The sequence below is a fragment of the Camelina sativa genome, chromosome 5, assembly GCF_000633955.1.
Source record: "Camelina sativa cultivar DH55 chromosome 5, Cs, whole genome shotgun sequence".
Classification (NCBI taxonomy): Eukaryota; Viridiplantae; Streptophyta; class Magnoliopsida; order Brassicales; family Brassicaceae; genus Camelina; species Camelina sativa.
Genome location: NC_025689.1, coordinates 8015982 through 8030050, shown reverse-complemented (window position 1 = coordinate 8030050; position 14069 = coordinate 8015982). Strand labels below are relative to the sequence as shown.

Below are 14069 nucleotides of genomic sequence, written 5' to 3'. Positions count from 1 at the left end.
AATCTTTGTGTTTTTGTATGAAAAAAATAATCTATTCTGACAGCATCATTTTTGCTTTTTTTTTTTTTTTCTTTGTTTGTTTTTGTTTTGAATAATACTTAAAACTTTTTAATCCTCCTACTTTATTTTACCTTCTCTTGTCAAGAACCAATACTATAACACCAACCAAAAAAAAAATGAATTGCTAGTAGTTCATATATATATATATAAACAAAATTTCAATTTCAGCGTATTAATTTAATTCTATCTAAAAATAATAGTAGAAAAAAATGCTAAAAATTTAAATCAATATTTTATTTATAAAAAGGTGTAAAAATTAATAACAAAAGGTAAATTTGGTACGCAGTTTTATTACAAAACAAAGAATCTACAGATCTGATTTGGAAATGTGTTTCCACCCTTAAAAAGAAATTAAATAGTTACCAACCACAATCATATATACTGGTAAATGTATTGTCCAACTGTGCAGCACGTGCCTGTTTCTTGATTTATAGACTGAGCTGTTGTTCAACCCTCACCATCCATCAGATATATATCTTTCTTGTTTCCTTCTTCTCTTCTCTTCTCTTCCTGAACTTCAGAGATCTCTCCCAAAGATGGCGACTGATGACGAGCCTTCTCAAACTCGCTGGAGCTTTCTGGTAAACTCAACTCTCTTTCTCTCTTTCTCTATCATTACCTTACTTTCACATATACAGTTAGTAGTTGAATGATCCAAATCGAAGTCAAACACTTCAATGTCGCTTACATTTTTCTATTAAAGAAAAAGTTCATTTTTTTCTTAAGACCACCGGAGAAACCGAGGAATTCGGCTTAGACCTGTTTTGAACTTAACCTTTCGAATTAAAAATGAGATTTTTTTTTTGTGCGTGTTTCTGTTTCTGATACGAAAAATTGTTACTTTCAATGGCCCTGTTTATAAAAGTGAACATTCAAACGAACTTGTTTCGATTTCTCTGAATTCAAAGCAATGAGCTTGGAGAATTAATCGATTTGTTCAAGAAAATCTATGTATTTATTAGGAATTTAAAACGTTTTATGATGCCAAGTTTGGGAGGAAGAAGCTGCCCGAAGGAGATTCCAACAAGGACCTACCACAAGATGGATCATCAAACTCTAACAATGGTCAAGTGAGCAACGACTCTTCCCAAGTCACCAATCCAGCTCAGGTGATTCTTGCTTTCTTTTATTAGCTTCTTCCTGAAACCTTGGAAGTGCTTAAAGCAGTATATGGTTTGTCTTCTTTGTCCCAAGATGATCAAAGTTTTAAGCTTTGTGATGATTGCAGGAGGGTAACACAGGCTTGGCCAATGGCAATGTGGTTCGTGAGAAGCCGTAAGATCTATAATTTCTTTATGATCTTAGCAATGTTAAGCATAAGAAAACAAGAATATATAATCTATTACCTTTCTTTCCATCTAAAGAAAGCACTGTCTCTTTAATGTTCTGTTGCAGTAAAAAGTCCATGTTTCCACCTTTTGAATCTGCTGAAACTCGTACCCTTGCAGAGAGTTTGAGTAGGTAAGTCATTCCGGTGTTTGGTACTGATACATTTTTGCTCTTGGTATTATGTTCTTGTGTTTTTGTTTCTGAATGAATTGGTGTGTTTTAGGGATATCATCCGAGGGAATCCAAATATCAAGTGGGAAAGCATCAAGGGTTTGGAGAATGCGAAAAAGTTGCTCAAAGAAGCTGTGGTTATGCCTATAAAATATCCCACGTATGTCTTTCATTGCTATCTAAGCCGTATATGCCAATGTCCAATAGCTTCCAGTTTATTTTGGTGCTTTAATCTCAGCTTCTGATTTCAGGTACTTTAATGGTCTACTAACTCCATGGAAAGGAATTCTTCTTTTTGGTCCACCTGGTACTGGAAAGGTGCGATGAGTCTATCTCGAATGTGTTATTACTTTGGACTTCTTACTCTATTTACAACCTCCATGAGCTTGTCATTAAAATTTATACGAACACTTGCATCATTAAACAATTGACCAATTTCTTGAGCCTACCTTAACTATTCTAGATCATGACAAAGTACTTTGCTTACTTTGTCTTCTGCAGACTATGCTTGCAAAGGCTGTTGCTACAGAGTGCAATACAACATTCTTCAATATCTCAGCCTCATCTGTTGTTAGCAAATGGAGAGGTGAAATCTTCTTCACCGTTATTTACTCTAACCATGAAAAAGTTGGATCTTTCTAATATCATATGCGTTTTGATGTCTTTCAGGTGATTCTGAGAAGTTGATAAGAGTTCTGTTCGATCTAGCTAGGCATCACGCACCTTCAACGATATTTCTTGATGAAATAGATGCAATCATAAGCCAACGTGGTGGTGAAGGCCGCAGTGAACATGAAGCAAGCAGGCGTCTCAAAACCGAGCTTCTCATTCAGGTAAATTGCACAAGAAACTTATATGTCTCACAAAGTTCAATATCTTCCCGAACCCATCAGTAATAAATTGATGTATCAAAATTTGCAGATGGATGGGTTACAGAAAACGAATGAGCTTGTGTTTGTTTTAGCAGCAACAAATCTCCCCTGGGAACTAGATGCAGCTATGCTCCGGCGTCTAGAGAAAAGAGTATCCTTTTCTTTTTTTAACCTTATTGAATGAAAATGCTTCTTCTATGTTTCTCCTTTGTTTTGGCCTCAACTAGTGAAATCATTAGATTCTAGTACCTTTACCGGATCCGGAAGCAAGAAGAGGAATGTTCGAGATGCTCTTGCCATCACAACCAGGCGATGAGCCATTGCCTCATGATGTGCTGGTTGAGAAATCTGAGGGTTACTCTGGTTCTGACATTCGAATACTTTGTAAGGAAGCTGCGATGCAACCATTGAGACGCACACTAGCTATCTTGGAAGACAGAGAAGAAATTGTGCCTGAAGAAGGTAAACTCACTTTTGAAAAGAATCCATCATTGGCATAGTTTTTACTTTTTAAGACTGCAGAATCTCTGACATTATTTTGTTTTTGTGTTGCAGAGTTGCCAAAAATTGGACCAATCCTACCAGAAGATATTGATCGAGCTCTGAGCAACACTCGACCGTCTGCTCATCTGCACGCACATCTTTACGACAAGTTCAATGATGATTATGGTAGCCAAATTCTTAAGTAAATTCGACAAACATATATATACAATATTTGTATGGAAGCATATCCAAATTCTGGCCACTCAAGAACTTTTGTTTGCTTTGAACCTAAGAATAAAAGCTCGTCGTTGTTTTATTTGCTTCTTATTTTTTTGGCCGTTTTATTTGTTAAACAAACAAACGGTTGGTGACTTGGCGTATTAGCTTCTTTGTTTGAGTGATGGAGTCTCTTTTAGCCTATTGCGTGATATGTGGATAAAGGAGATGAGAGTGTAGAAGCAATGTGTCTAAAGCTACAGAGCGACTGGTGATCAAAATTTTAGTATGCAGTAGTAAAACATAACGTTTAAAGACAAGCACCAAATTCTTGGTGAGTGGTTTAATACAATGTTAACATCCTCTGTTTCACTCGGTACTCTCCGGACCAGATTTTCCTTTTTTCGATCGTTTTCTTGTCCTCTTTTTTGCATCACTCTCGCCTTCTTTCTTTTCCTGGAAACACAAGATAAAAGATCGAATGGTAAACATCTGCAACCTCTTATTTGTGAACACAAGGCTGCCAAATCTCTCTATTTACCTTTTGTGCACCAGAGCTAGACTCGGCTTTAGATTTGGGTTGACGTCTCTCTGTATTGTTGTCCTTCTTCTTTTTCATGCATGAAAGTGGATTTGGACCCTGTAGAGTTTTGAGACAACAATGTTAGTTTCTCCCCTGCTACTTCATCTAAGACACAGGACAATGAATCCTTATAAAGTACAAATATTGTGAAGAGATAGTACATTACCTTTGCTCTATTTCTTTTGAATTGAGGTCTATCTTTCACACCAAGTGGATCTCTTGTAGAAATAACTCGAGGCATCCCCCATTCTTCATTTGCAATTGTTCCTTCTGGTCTATTAGAAGCTACGATTTTCGATGTCCGTTTGGCCAACAATCTTTTTTCTGTGTCGCTCATATTTAAGCGCCTTTTTTCAGAGTCTTTGGCAGTCTCACGTTGGAAATCAGAAGGTTGATCGATCAGCAGTATGTTCCTTAGTCCAAACACAAGAGGAACAATAGACTCCTGAAAGAGGAATTAACACATGAAGATCCATGGTATTAAAGCCTCACAGAAACAATCCATTCTCTGAAATAACAAATAGAAGACTCTGCTCATAAAACTAACCTGCTGAAGCTTTTTCCTAAAATCAGCGTCTTGAGTTCCGAGAAAGAAATGCTCGGTATTGTTTATCCCTAAAACTTCTGACAAACACTCATCTGCTGCTTTTGCCTCCTCGTGCTCACATCTAAAAGCTCAAACGTGAAGCAAATCAACATCATCAAAAATTAGGTCTGGAACTTCAAAAGTCCTCACTTTCTATACATTAAAGCTCATCTATAACAGTTATCTAATACATTGAAACTTCAAAGATCATCAGTTATAGAAGACTAAGTTTCGTGCCTTATGAATCAAATCCAAAAATTTACACAATGTTCCAATTCATCACATTACGCAATCTAGTTGGAGACGTCTTCTAGCTATATAAATAAATATAATGAGCTCAAAGGGGGAAGCTTACGTAGCTGTACTGAGCATCTTAGCAGCTTCTAGGGATTCCGAAAAATCTTTACCCAGTTTCTCCAACTCGGCAACCACACATCTACGGTAATGGAACAGCTCCATGATAAGAAATTGAGGTAAATATTAAAGTGGAATCGTGAGAGATAGGAAAGAAAGAAACCTGGTGGTGAAGAGCTTGACGGGACCTCCGAGGAGATCGGAGATAACAGTGTCGGCGGGGGTGATCTCATTAGCAACAAGATGGTGGATGAAAGTGCCGTCGCAAAGGACTTTGAAAGGCTGACGGAATCCGAAACATACTGTGAAGAATCTCACCGTTCTCCTGTTTTTCTTCTGCCTTTTCACTCTCATCTTCTTCTATGTTCTCTCTACGCTTCGATTTCTCAGAGCGCCAAGACGACGACGCTGGATTTAGGGTTTATGGGTTTTCTTCTTTTGGTTCGGTTCGGTGGAGATAAAACGCCGATTTTGGTTTTTATTGGTTTACTTGGTTCGATTTATAGTCTTATCGGTTTAATTAAATGCCATCGTCACCCAGAAAAAAAAAACTTTATTTATTGGGAGATTGGTTGAATGATAGTTCACTGCTTTGACTAGAGAATCAATGAAGACAACAAGGTTGACATGGAAGAGACAGTTGGAGGACTGAACCTAACCTTGGCTCATCACCTTAAGTGTACTCCTGTTGCTCAATCGAACCCTAAACCCCTTTGGACTTTGTAATCTGTAGGAACCATGTTCTTGATTGACTAATGGTGGTAACATGGTTAAAGTAATCAATAAGGAAGTTTGCTTTCTGTTGTTCTGTAACTAACTACACTGGTTCATTCATCATCATATCATACAATCATATGGTAACGTCATATAAAAGGGCTTTTCTCTGCAATTGCCACAATACATCTTTCTTCATGATGATTAGGTGATTTAGAAACAGATCATACCTTAACTTGTATTCTGCAGATAATTGTTCTTCTCATGAATTTCTTCAAACGTTGATTTAAGCTGAGAATTTCAAATATTAAACATAATTAAACCTCAGAATCATTACTTAAAATCCAAGACCAGGCACTGACTTATATATTTCACATTCATAAGTGTGGCCATAATACTATACCTCTCTGATTCGGTTTCTCAGGTTCTCGATTTGAAACCGGTTCTCTGATCTAAACCACTCAACGTTTTGCATAAACTCATTCATCTCTAAGCGCTTCACCTTGTAGTACTTCTCCCTCTCTTCATCTAACTCTTTCAGCTCTTCAACCTCGCTCTTCAGTGTCCTATATATCCTCCAATATACCATATACCATAAAATAAAAAATCAATCAAACGCATTAATTGTTATCAATAACCATTAACGAAAACCAAGAATGATCAAACCTCAATTGATGTATGGAGTTCTGGTATTTGGAATCGAGATCTTCAATGTTAGTTCTGAGAACTGTGATCTTGAGATTTTGTGAAGCTATTTTTTGCTCTAACATCAAACATCTGCGTTCTATGGATTGTATATTTTGCTGCTTCGTTGCTAAAATCTGTGATTTGTTCACTTGTAACTCTTTCTCCGCCTATCAAAACATTAGAATCAGAAAACGATCAAACAATTTGAATTCCACAAATTTCAATTGCAAAATTGATTTCGAAATTGAAATTAAAAGAAACAGCTCATCATCAACCTGAGATCTCGATCAACATAGGGATTCTCATATTTTTCATACGACTCAGGAGAATTTCTAAAACTCACTAGCGACATTGAAACTCGATAGATTCAATGGGACGAAGAGAAGATAGGATCGTAAGTGATGGTACCTGGAGAAGATCGAGTCGTTGGTTTCTGGTGAACTCCATTTGATCGAGTCTCTCCTTGAATGCTGCAGAAAGCGCCATTGCTAGATTGTGAATTTGTGAGAGAGAGAGTTTGAGCGAATTCGAATTTCGAACTTTGGAGATTGGATAAATAAGCGAAGTTAAAGTATATTATAAACACAGTTTATGTTAAAGGCCCATAATATTTAGAGTCCAGTACTAATAAAGCCCATGAAGCCTTGATAAAGAAGACAAAACTGATTTCATAATTAACCAATTTTGTTGTAGTGATTTCTTAATCACACGTTTCTTGAAACAATTAATTCCGAACTGTTAATATCTTAAATTATTCACCATTGCAATTTGCAACCGATTCGGAGTATCCAAGTGATTCGTCACTCAACTGAATTGTAGTAGTCAGTGGTCCGAGTTCTCTTTGTCGATTAAACTAAACTCAGAGTCCAAATCTACTCACCTACAACTTTGATACAATGTACATTATGTATGTGTGAGCCATGGTTTTATGTAACACAAGGATGAAACAGTGCTCGTGGCCTCGTGCTGATCAAACAAAAGAAAAGTCACAATTCGTCCCCAAAATAAGAACGAACCTTAAATCATATTGATAGATCTCGAATTGTTTTCTTAATATTATACTTTGCAAAAAAAAAACACAAGCAGTCCAATGGAAAATTGCGCAAATCAAGAGAAATTGGCAAACATTTTAGAAAACGAGAGAGAGAGAGGTTTATGACAAAGGATGGTAAAAATTAAATACAAACGAAAACTCAAGGAAAGGTCGCATCAGACTGACTTGATCGCGGTGGAGGGATCAGGATCGGAGTTATCTGAAGGAGTATTTGGGATGAGAGGAGCACGAATATCGGAACTTGTGTCGACGACGTCTTCGTCGTCGGGATCGTAATCCGGGTTTAGAGATCTGTCGATAGCTTCACGTCCTGACTCCAGGCAAGGCTTACAAGCTAACTCTATCGTTATCCATCCCAATATTATTCCGGCTATTGCGATCACCGCAGTTGTTATCGCCGCCATTGACTGATCTCCCTCTCTCTAATGCCTCCGACTCTGTATTGTATGTACCTCACCCCTTTCGATTCTTCCCTCAATCAACGATAGAGTTAGCTTATGAAATGTCAAATATCAAACGAGAAATGTCAGTTATACCCTCCTTCTTTGAGTATATTCGTCGGCAAGAATTAGAATAAGCTAATTACCATAATTATATTTTGTTGATTTTTAATTTTTGATTAGTGTAATATAAGTCAGTGATGAAGAAATTGTTACAATTTGTTTTTGTTAAATATGGAAGTTATCTATAGAATTGTTTAAATGTTCAAATTGAAATATTTTTAGTCTCATTTATCCAAGGAAAACAAAAAGTAAAAACATTTACTGTAAAAAAAGAAAAAATCACTGGCAGAGTTGTTCGACGGCAGTGACGATTTGAGCTGGTTGAACAACCGTCCATTCCTCCAATGTACCAGCGTAAGGCGTTGGAACATCTTGAGAAGACAAACACATCACTGGAGCATCCAAGTAATCATGAAAGTTCTCGTTTATGGCAGCTGTCAAGCTAGCTCCGATTCCTCCCGTTCTCATACATTCCTCCACAATCAAAACCCGGTGCGTCTTCTTCACCGAGTTTCCAATTGTGTGGAGATCAAAAGGCTTCAACGACCTAATGTCGATAACCTCTGGATCATACCCTTTGTTCACCAGCGTCTTTGCAGCCTGCATTACATGGTACCTGATACAAGTATTCTCTATTAGTTCTGGATTTTGTCTCGATTTCAACTAAGAAAAGCTTTTAGTTTATGATTCAGTACCTCATCCTGGAATACGTCAGTATAGTGATGTGTTCACCGGGTCTCACCATTTCGGCTTCTTCTAGATTACAGATGTATTCTTCGTCCGGGATACTCTCTTTGAGGTTATAGAGCAGAACATGTTCAAACAGAATCACAGGATTCTCGCTTCTTATCGCCGCTTTCATCAATCCTTTGGCGTTGTAAGGTGTTGAGCAAGCCACCATCTGAATCCCAGGAATTGACTGGAAGTAAGACTCGAGCCGCTGGGAATGCTCAGCTCCAAGCTGCCGGCCAACACCACCAGGCCCACGGATTACAACCGGGATAGTGAATTGACCACCAGATGTGTAGGGTGAAGCATGCCACAGTTGTTGGAGATTTGATTGAAGGCTAAGAGTAGAAACCCCATGTTCATACCTTCAATGACAGGTCTTAGTCCTGTCATGGCGGCTCCAATGCCCATACCAGTGAAGGCGTTTTCACAAATTGGAGTGTCCAGAACCCTGAGATCGCCAAACTTGTCAGCTAGACCTTTGGTAACTTTGTATGAGCCTCCGTAATGGCCTACGTCTTCACCCATGACACATACATGTGGATCTCTGTCCATCTCTTCTTCTAGACCTTCTTGAAGAGCCTCGAAAAGCAATAGCTCATGTCTGCACAGGTTTTTATAGCTACAATTAGTTATGCTTATGTTGTGGCAAGAGATATAAGCCTCTGAGAAGGAAAAATGATTTCTCTCACGGAATACAGAGACAAGATCAGAAGATGTGCTACTTCGAACGAAAGATGCACAAGTAAATATGTAAACATCATCGCATGATCTTTGTAAGGCTTTGAGACTGTAGATACAGATATCAGATACAGGGTCACATGTATAACTTATGATACAAAAGCTCTATATTTGAAGCCACTCGTAGAGACATTTTGACGGAAACTGTTCAGCTTGTCAGCTAGTACAGCAGAATTTGAAATGCTCCTAAGAGATAACTATGTGTCTATGAAGAGAAGTAGCTAAATGCATGAATGTAAAAGCTTCCACCTAAATCATCTTAGATAGATTCTTCCTATAATCATATACCCATGATAACCATTTTCAATGGAAAAGGCACAACTTTGGAATCACTTGATTAATAAGATGTCATCAATTTGAGGACTACCATCTCTGGAGACCCCTGAAGTATGGGCTCTTTTCTACAGAGATACAAACATAATCTAGAATTGACCCGGATCTGACACCACCAGACTTAAAAGTAAAGGCATTTGCATAATCAAACATAATGAATCTAACCAGTCTAAGCAGTATCATATATCTAATGCACTATAGATCAGCCATAAACCTGAACTACCAACAAACAAGAGAGAACTTGTTCCTTGCCAACTAACATCCAATATTATGGTAAAGAGTCCAAAAAGTACTAAATCAAACCATTTAGCATTAAGTAATAAAGTAGCAAAGGATGCAGAACATACCCAGACTTTGATGAGGTGGAACTGGCAGCAGTGTCCGCCTTCGTCTACAGAAATCGAGAACCACCCATCAAAAGATCCATTGTAGATAGATTCTTAAGAAGAGAAGAAGATACAAACCCAACAACAACAACAAAAAAAGATTAAACACATACATACCGTAGAAACAGCATTTGGTATCATCAACGGCTGAGAACGACGAGCAACGAGGCTAGAAGAACCAAAGCTTTGATTAGTCCCATCATCAGATCCAGCCACAATGTATCTCTTACACCTCACTACATCAAAAAAAAAAAAAAATCCCCCATACAACAAAACTCGTAAAGATCTTTACCAAAAGTCATATAAAAAATTAAGCAATTACCATCCCTAGAATCAGATCGTTCCACCAACAAATTCGAAATCGAAACAAACAGAAAAAAAAAGGAGGGAGGCAAACCTGAGAGAGAAGAGCGAGAAGGAGCTACGACTTTGTTGGAATCGATAGAATTAAACGGCGAAAGAGCCGCTGCAGCTCCAGCTCCAGCTCCTTGGAGTATCGCAGACATTGTTCCGAGAAAAAACAAAGAGAGGAAAAAAAGAAAAAATCAATACTGACAAGTGTTAGAACAGAGAAACAAGAGCGGAGAAATCGATTCAGATATAAAATCTGATAAAATCCGGTTATTCCCGGTATAGTGACCCTAATCTGCCTAATTTTGTATATATATTGGTAGTTCCACCTGAACCAACTAAATTGCACTTACCCACTTTAGATTTTAGAACATTGTTCAACTCAAAATTATTAAGCAATACATTTGTTTTTTTCCCTTGTACTAGTTTCAATATTTTGTTTTATCAGACGACAAAAAAAAAAAAAGAACGATATATGCATTGATTTTTTTTTGTCAGTGTTTATAAAATTTCGTCCACTAAACAATGTTCAAAAGTGTAGTTTACCAAAAAAAAATGTTTAATGAATTTGATGATATTAGTGTACTCTCCACAATTTTTGTTGTTGTTGTTGTTGTAATACTAAACCTTATTGCCAAAAAAGAAAAAAAAAAAAAAAAAAAAAAAAAAAAAAAAAANAAAAAGAGATGCTCCTGGCTTCTATAGTTGATTTTATAGAATCAAAAGAAATTTTAAGAATTGAAGACATTTAAATAGCAAAGAACAAAACAAACTATATTTTGTTGGTGTCTCAATTATTTAACATTAAACCATCGTCATTTGTTTTTCATTAAAATGTTTCCGTCCCTAATGTATGTATATCATTGTTTTTAAAAAAAAAAAATTAATGTGTGTGTATATTATTGTTATTGTTCATATATAATTCGAAGACGTTGGTTGGGTCTTCAAATCGATAGCACCGCCAATTACATGTGCGCATTGTTTTTTTTTTTAAAATTGATGAGATCGTAAGTTAAAGGGTGAATTAGGTAAGTTAAAGGGTGAATTAGGTGAGTGACCAAAATAAAGAAAGTATAGAAGAATATAGCAGTATAATTTAAAAAATTAGGAAAACAGAATTAAGATAGAGTAAAATTACCAATTTAGTGTTTGTGGTAGGAGAGGGCAGTGGAGACTGTTGATCAGAGGTGGTAGCCGGTGGCCGGAGACCGACGATCGGAGGTGGTGGCCGGTGGCCGGTGGCCGGAAGTCGCCGAAGTTCGCAGGAATATGTTGCCGCCGGTGGCTGGAGTTCGCCGAAACAAGTGGCCAGAGGTCGCCGGCGGCCGGTAATGGCCGGAATTCGCCGAAGGTTGGCGGTCGCCGGAGGTCACCGGCGGCCGGTAATGGCCGGAGTTCGCCGAAGGCCGGCGGTCGCCGGAGGTCACCGGAGGTCACCGGAGATCACCGATGATCGGAGGTTGGAGGTGGCCGGAGGTGACGGTCGGGGATCGGTGGTGGTGGTGATGGTTAGAATAAAACTAAACCCTAAAAAACTATTTGGAACCCAAGTGGATGGTGTGATAAAGAGGGTGAGGGTTAAAATAGTATATATTATAATTTATACAGGGTATATTAGCTTTTCATGGTTAGAATAGTTAGTTCTTAAATTATAATTTTTTTGTTAGTTATGCAATGCAATTCCCCTAAGTTAAATGTGTACATGTGCTCATTAGTCATTTCAGTTCCATACTTTTGAGATCCACTTTTTGTTGAAATCCAAACATTGTATATTGGCATTTCCCACGTGGATTTAACCTTCTTTGTTTGGTTATGGTATGTGGCCAAACCCAAAATCTGATGGCAGAATCATGCTAACGAGACCTATTCATCGAGTGAAACATGTGGTTTACAAAGCTGCAAGTAAATCTACCAAATCACGTGATGGCAATAAATCATTTTATTAGATAATGCAATAGTGGATAGTGACCAAACAAAGTCAAGTTGTATTTCATGATATTCATTCCACTTGACATTCTTAATATACAAATACTCCAATTTATAAAAAAAAGAATGAAACTTTTTTTTTTTGGTGAATACAACTTTGTTAACTTGGATAGAGAGACGCTCCCCCACATCTAAATCAGCATTCAACCTAAACAGTGCGTCGAGCTGACGTGTTGGTGCTATGGACCAACACGCTGGCCATGTCTGGTTAAGAATAGGAAGGAGCAGATTTGGTCCGTCTGTTGGTGGCAGTCGATGGGAAACATAATGTCGATCGGCTCTTCTAGTAGATGGAGGCATAGTAAACCTTGGAAAGCGATAAAAAATGGTTCACTCACTTTCAAGTCTCATAGTTCTTTTCCCTATTGTGTTTCCTAAATATGTATCCTCCGATTATGTAAGAACCGATGCTTCTAACAAAAATGGTATTTTCAGAAAAAGAAGAAAAAAAAAAAAACTTTGTTAACGGCCGGCCTCTTTACATTTTAACAGTACTATTTGTTAGTGGAGCTTAGCGTAACATCTCGAAAGAACTAACAATTGAAGGATCATCGGAGGAGCTTCTTCGGTAATCGGAGGAGGTTGAGTGGTTGTTGCTAGCGTTTGTGATGTGCATCGGTCGATGTTCCTCATCTTGGGGCTTGGATTTCAAAGCCTTCTTAAACCAACGATAAACTCGTGCTAAGACAGAATCCAATAATTACAAATGCTATAAGACCCATGATGGATTCCACCTTATGCCCTTTCACGAATAGAGGGGAGAGATGTAAATTGAAGTCAAAGATCTTAAACTAATGTGTACGTGTGCAGTGTGCTCATAAGTCGTTTCAGGTCCATACTTTGAGGTCGTAAAAACTAAATACTACGATTTTTCTGTTTAAAACTAAATATTGTGGGTCTAAATGATAGTAACATACGTTTCGTGGAACTGTTAAGGAATTCTTGAGGAATTGTTAAGGAATTCTTGAGGAATTTGAAGGAAAAAAAATGTTACATTATTTGCAAACTTGAGGACTTCTTAGATATTTAGGTTTTTAAAAAAAAACTAAATTACTATTGAAACTATAAAATCTGATTTCAATAGTAAAAGTTGTTAGTAAAATATTTGTAAGCTAGATAAATATAATAATAGTTACATTTTATCAAAAATACAAAAATGAAAAATTATTTTGAAATTTATTTTATATTAATATATAAGTTGGTAATTTTAAGAATTCTGAGATAATTTTTAGATAATTTTATTAATTTAAGAACATAAGTCAGATTTACGTTTTGGTAAACTGATTTTATGTAAAATATAATAACTTCAAATTTTGCAAAAATTCAACCTTATTTTTTACAAGTTACAAATTTTTCCATAATTTTTCTTTGTTATTTAATAACTAAAACTAGTATAGTTACTAGTATTGTTTCTAATTAATAATTTTATAATTTTATTTTATTAGTTAGTTTTTTTTTACAATTTTCAGCCTATTCCTCGATTACCATTTGAACTTTGAATTATTCAGCTAGATTATACAAAAAAAATTACAAAAAAAGATTTAACAACTCAGCTTGATTTAGTCAGATTTCTTTACTATTGATACCCTAAATTCTGATTATGGCTGAATCATGTTTTAAACTATTCATCAAGTGAAATATGTGGTTGACAAAACAAAACAATAAACTAAATCAAGTTATGCAAGGGTGCATAGTGACCAAACATTTTTACGATAAAAATACTCATATCAATTTTTTTGAAAAGAATGAAACATCATATGTTTTTTTTTTTTTCTCTCTTTTTTGGTGATTACAACTGTATCAACATTTTAACAGAGCTATTTTGTTAATGGAGCTTACCGTAAGATCTTATACTGCATAATTTCATTTTTCTGTTATGTCAAACAAAATTCTTTTTTTTTCTACTAAAACCCCCAAAAGAATATCCGTTA

General features: G+C 36.6%; 5 protein-coding genes across 6 annotated transcripts; 1 reads left to right on the top strand and 4 right to left on the bottom strand.

Annotated features, from left to right (window-relative positions):
- Window positions 521–3240, top strand: LOC104786105 (katanin p60 ATPase-containing subunit A-like 2). 2 transcript variants are annotated; one of them, XM_010511437.2, is made up of 11 exons: window positions 521–641; window positions 1050–1169; window positions 1289–1335; window positions 1456–1521; window positions 1613–1720; window positions 1812–1878; window positions 2062–2146; window positions 2230–2393; window positions 2482–2583; window positions 2672–2894; window positions 2988–3240. In XM_010511437.2, exons 1-11 carry the CDS (start codon window positions 597–599, stop codon window positions 3119–3121), a joined length of 1161 nt encoding a protein of 386 aa, XP_010509739.1. In that variant the 5' UTR covers window positions 521–596; the 3' UTR covers window positions 3122–3240. The 2 variants fall into 2 exon arrangements, with proteins under 2 accessions (XP_010509739.1, XP_010509738.1); XM_010511436.2 differs by having other exon boundaries at window positions 1023–1169.
- On the bottom strand, window positions 3326–5082 carry LOC104786104 (rRNA-processing protein UTP23 homolog). The gene is made up of 6 exons (XM_010511435.2): window positions 4818–5082; window positions 4656–4736; window positions 4262–4382; window positions 3881–4159; window positions 3673–3771; window positions 3326–3587 (listed from the first exon to the last, which is right to left on the bottom strand). The coding sequence occupies exons 1-6, from the start codon at window positions 5006–5008 to the stop codon at window positions 3501–3503; spliced, it is 858 nt and encodes a 285-aa protein (XP_010509737.1). The 5' UTR covers window positions 5009–5082; the 3' UTR covers window positions 3326–3500.
- LOC104786103 lies at window positions 5223–6586 on the bottom strand. Its single transcript, XM_019245504.1, has 4 exons — window positions 6464–6586; window positions 6035–6222; window positions 5772–5934; window positions 5223–5659 (listed from the first exon to the last, which is right to left on the bottom strand). Exons 1-4 carry the CDS (start codon window positions 6539–6541, stop codon window positions 5600–5602), a joined length of 489 nt encoding a protein of 162 aa, XP_019101049.1. The 5' UTR covers window positions 6542–6586; the 3' UTR covers window positions 5223–5599.
- Window positions 7061–7646, bottom strand: LOC109133069. Its single transcript, XM_019245774.1, has one exon. It carries the CDS (start codon window positions 7511–7513, stop codon window positions 7265–7267), a length of 249 nt encoding a protein of 82 aa, XP_019101319.1. The 5' UTR covers window positions 7514–7646; the 3' UTR covers window positions 7061–7264.
- On the bottom strand, window positions 7794–10422 carry LOC104786102 (pyruvate dehydrogenase E1 component subunit beta-3, chloroplastic-like). Its single transcript, XM_010511432.2, is given in 6 exon segments — window positions 7794–8228; window positions 8308–8639; window positions 8642–8945; window positions 9763–9806; window positions 9919–10037; window positions 10199–10422. Coding segments are annotated over 6 exon segments (1245 nt in total). The 5' UTR covers window positions 10308–10422; the 3' UTR covers window positions 7794–7891.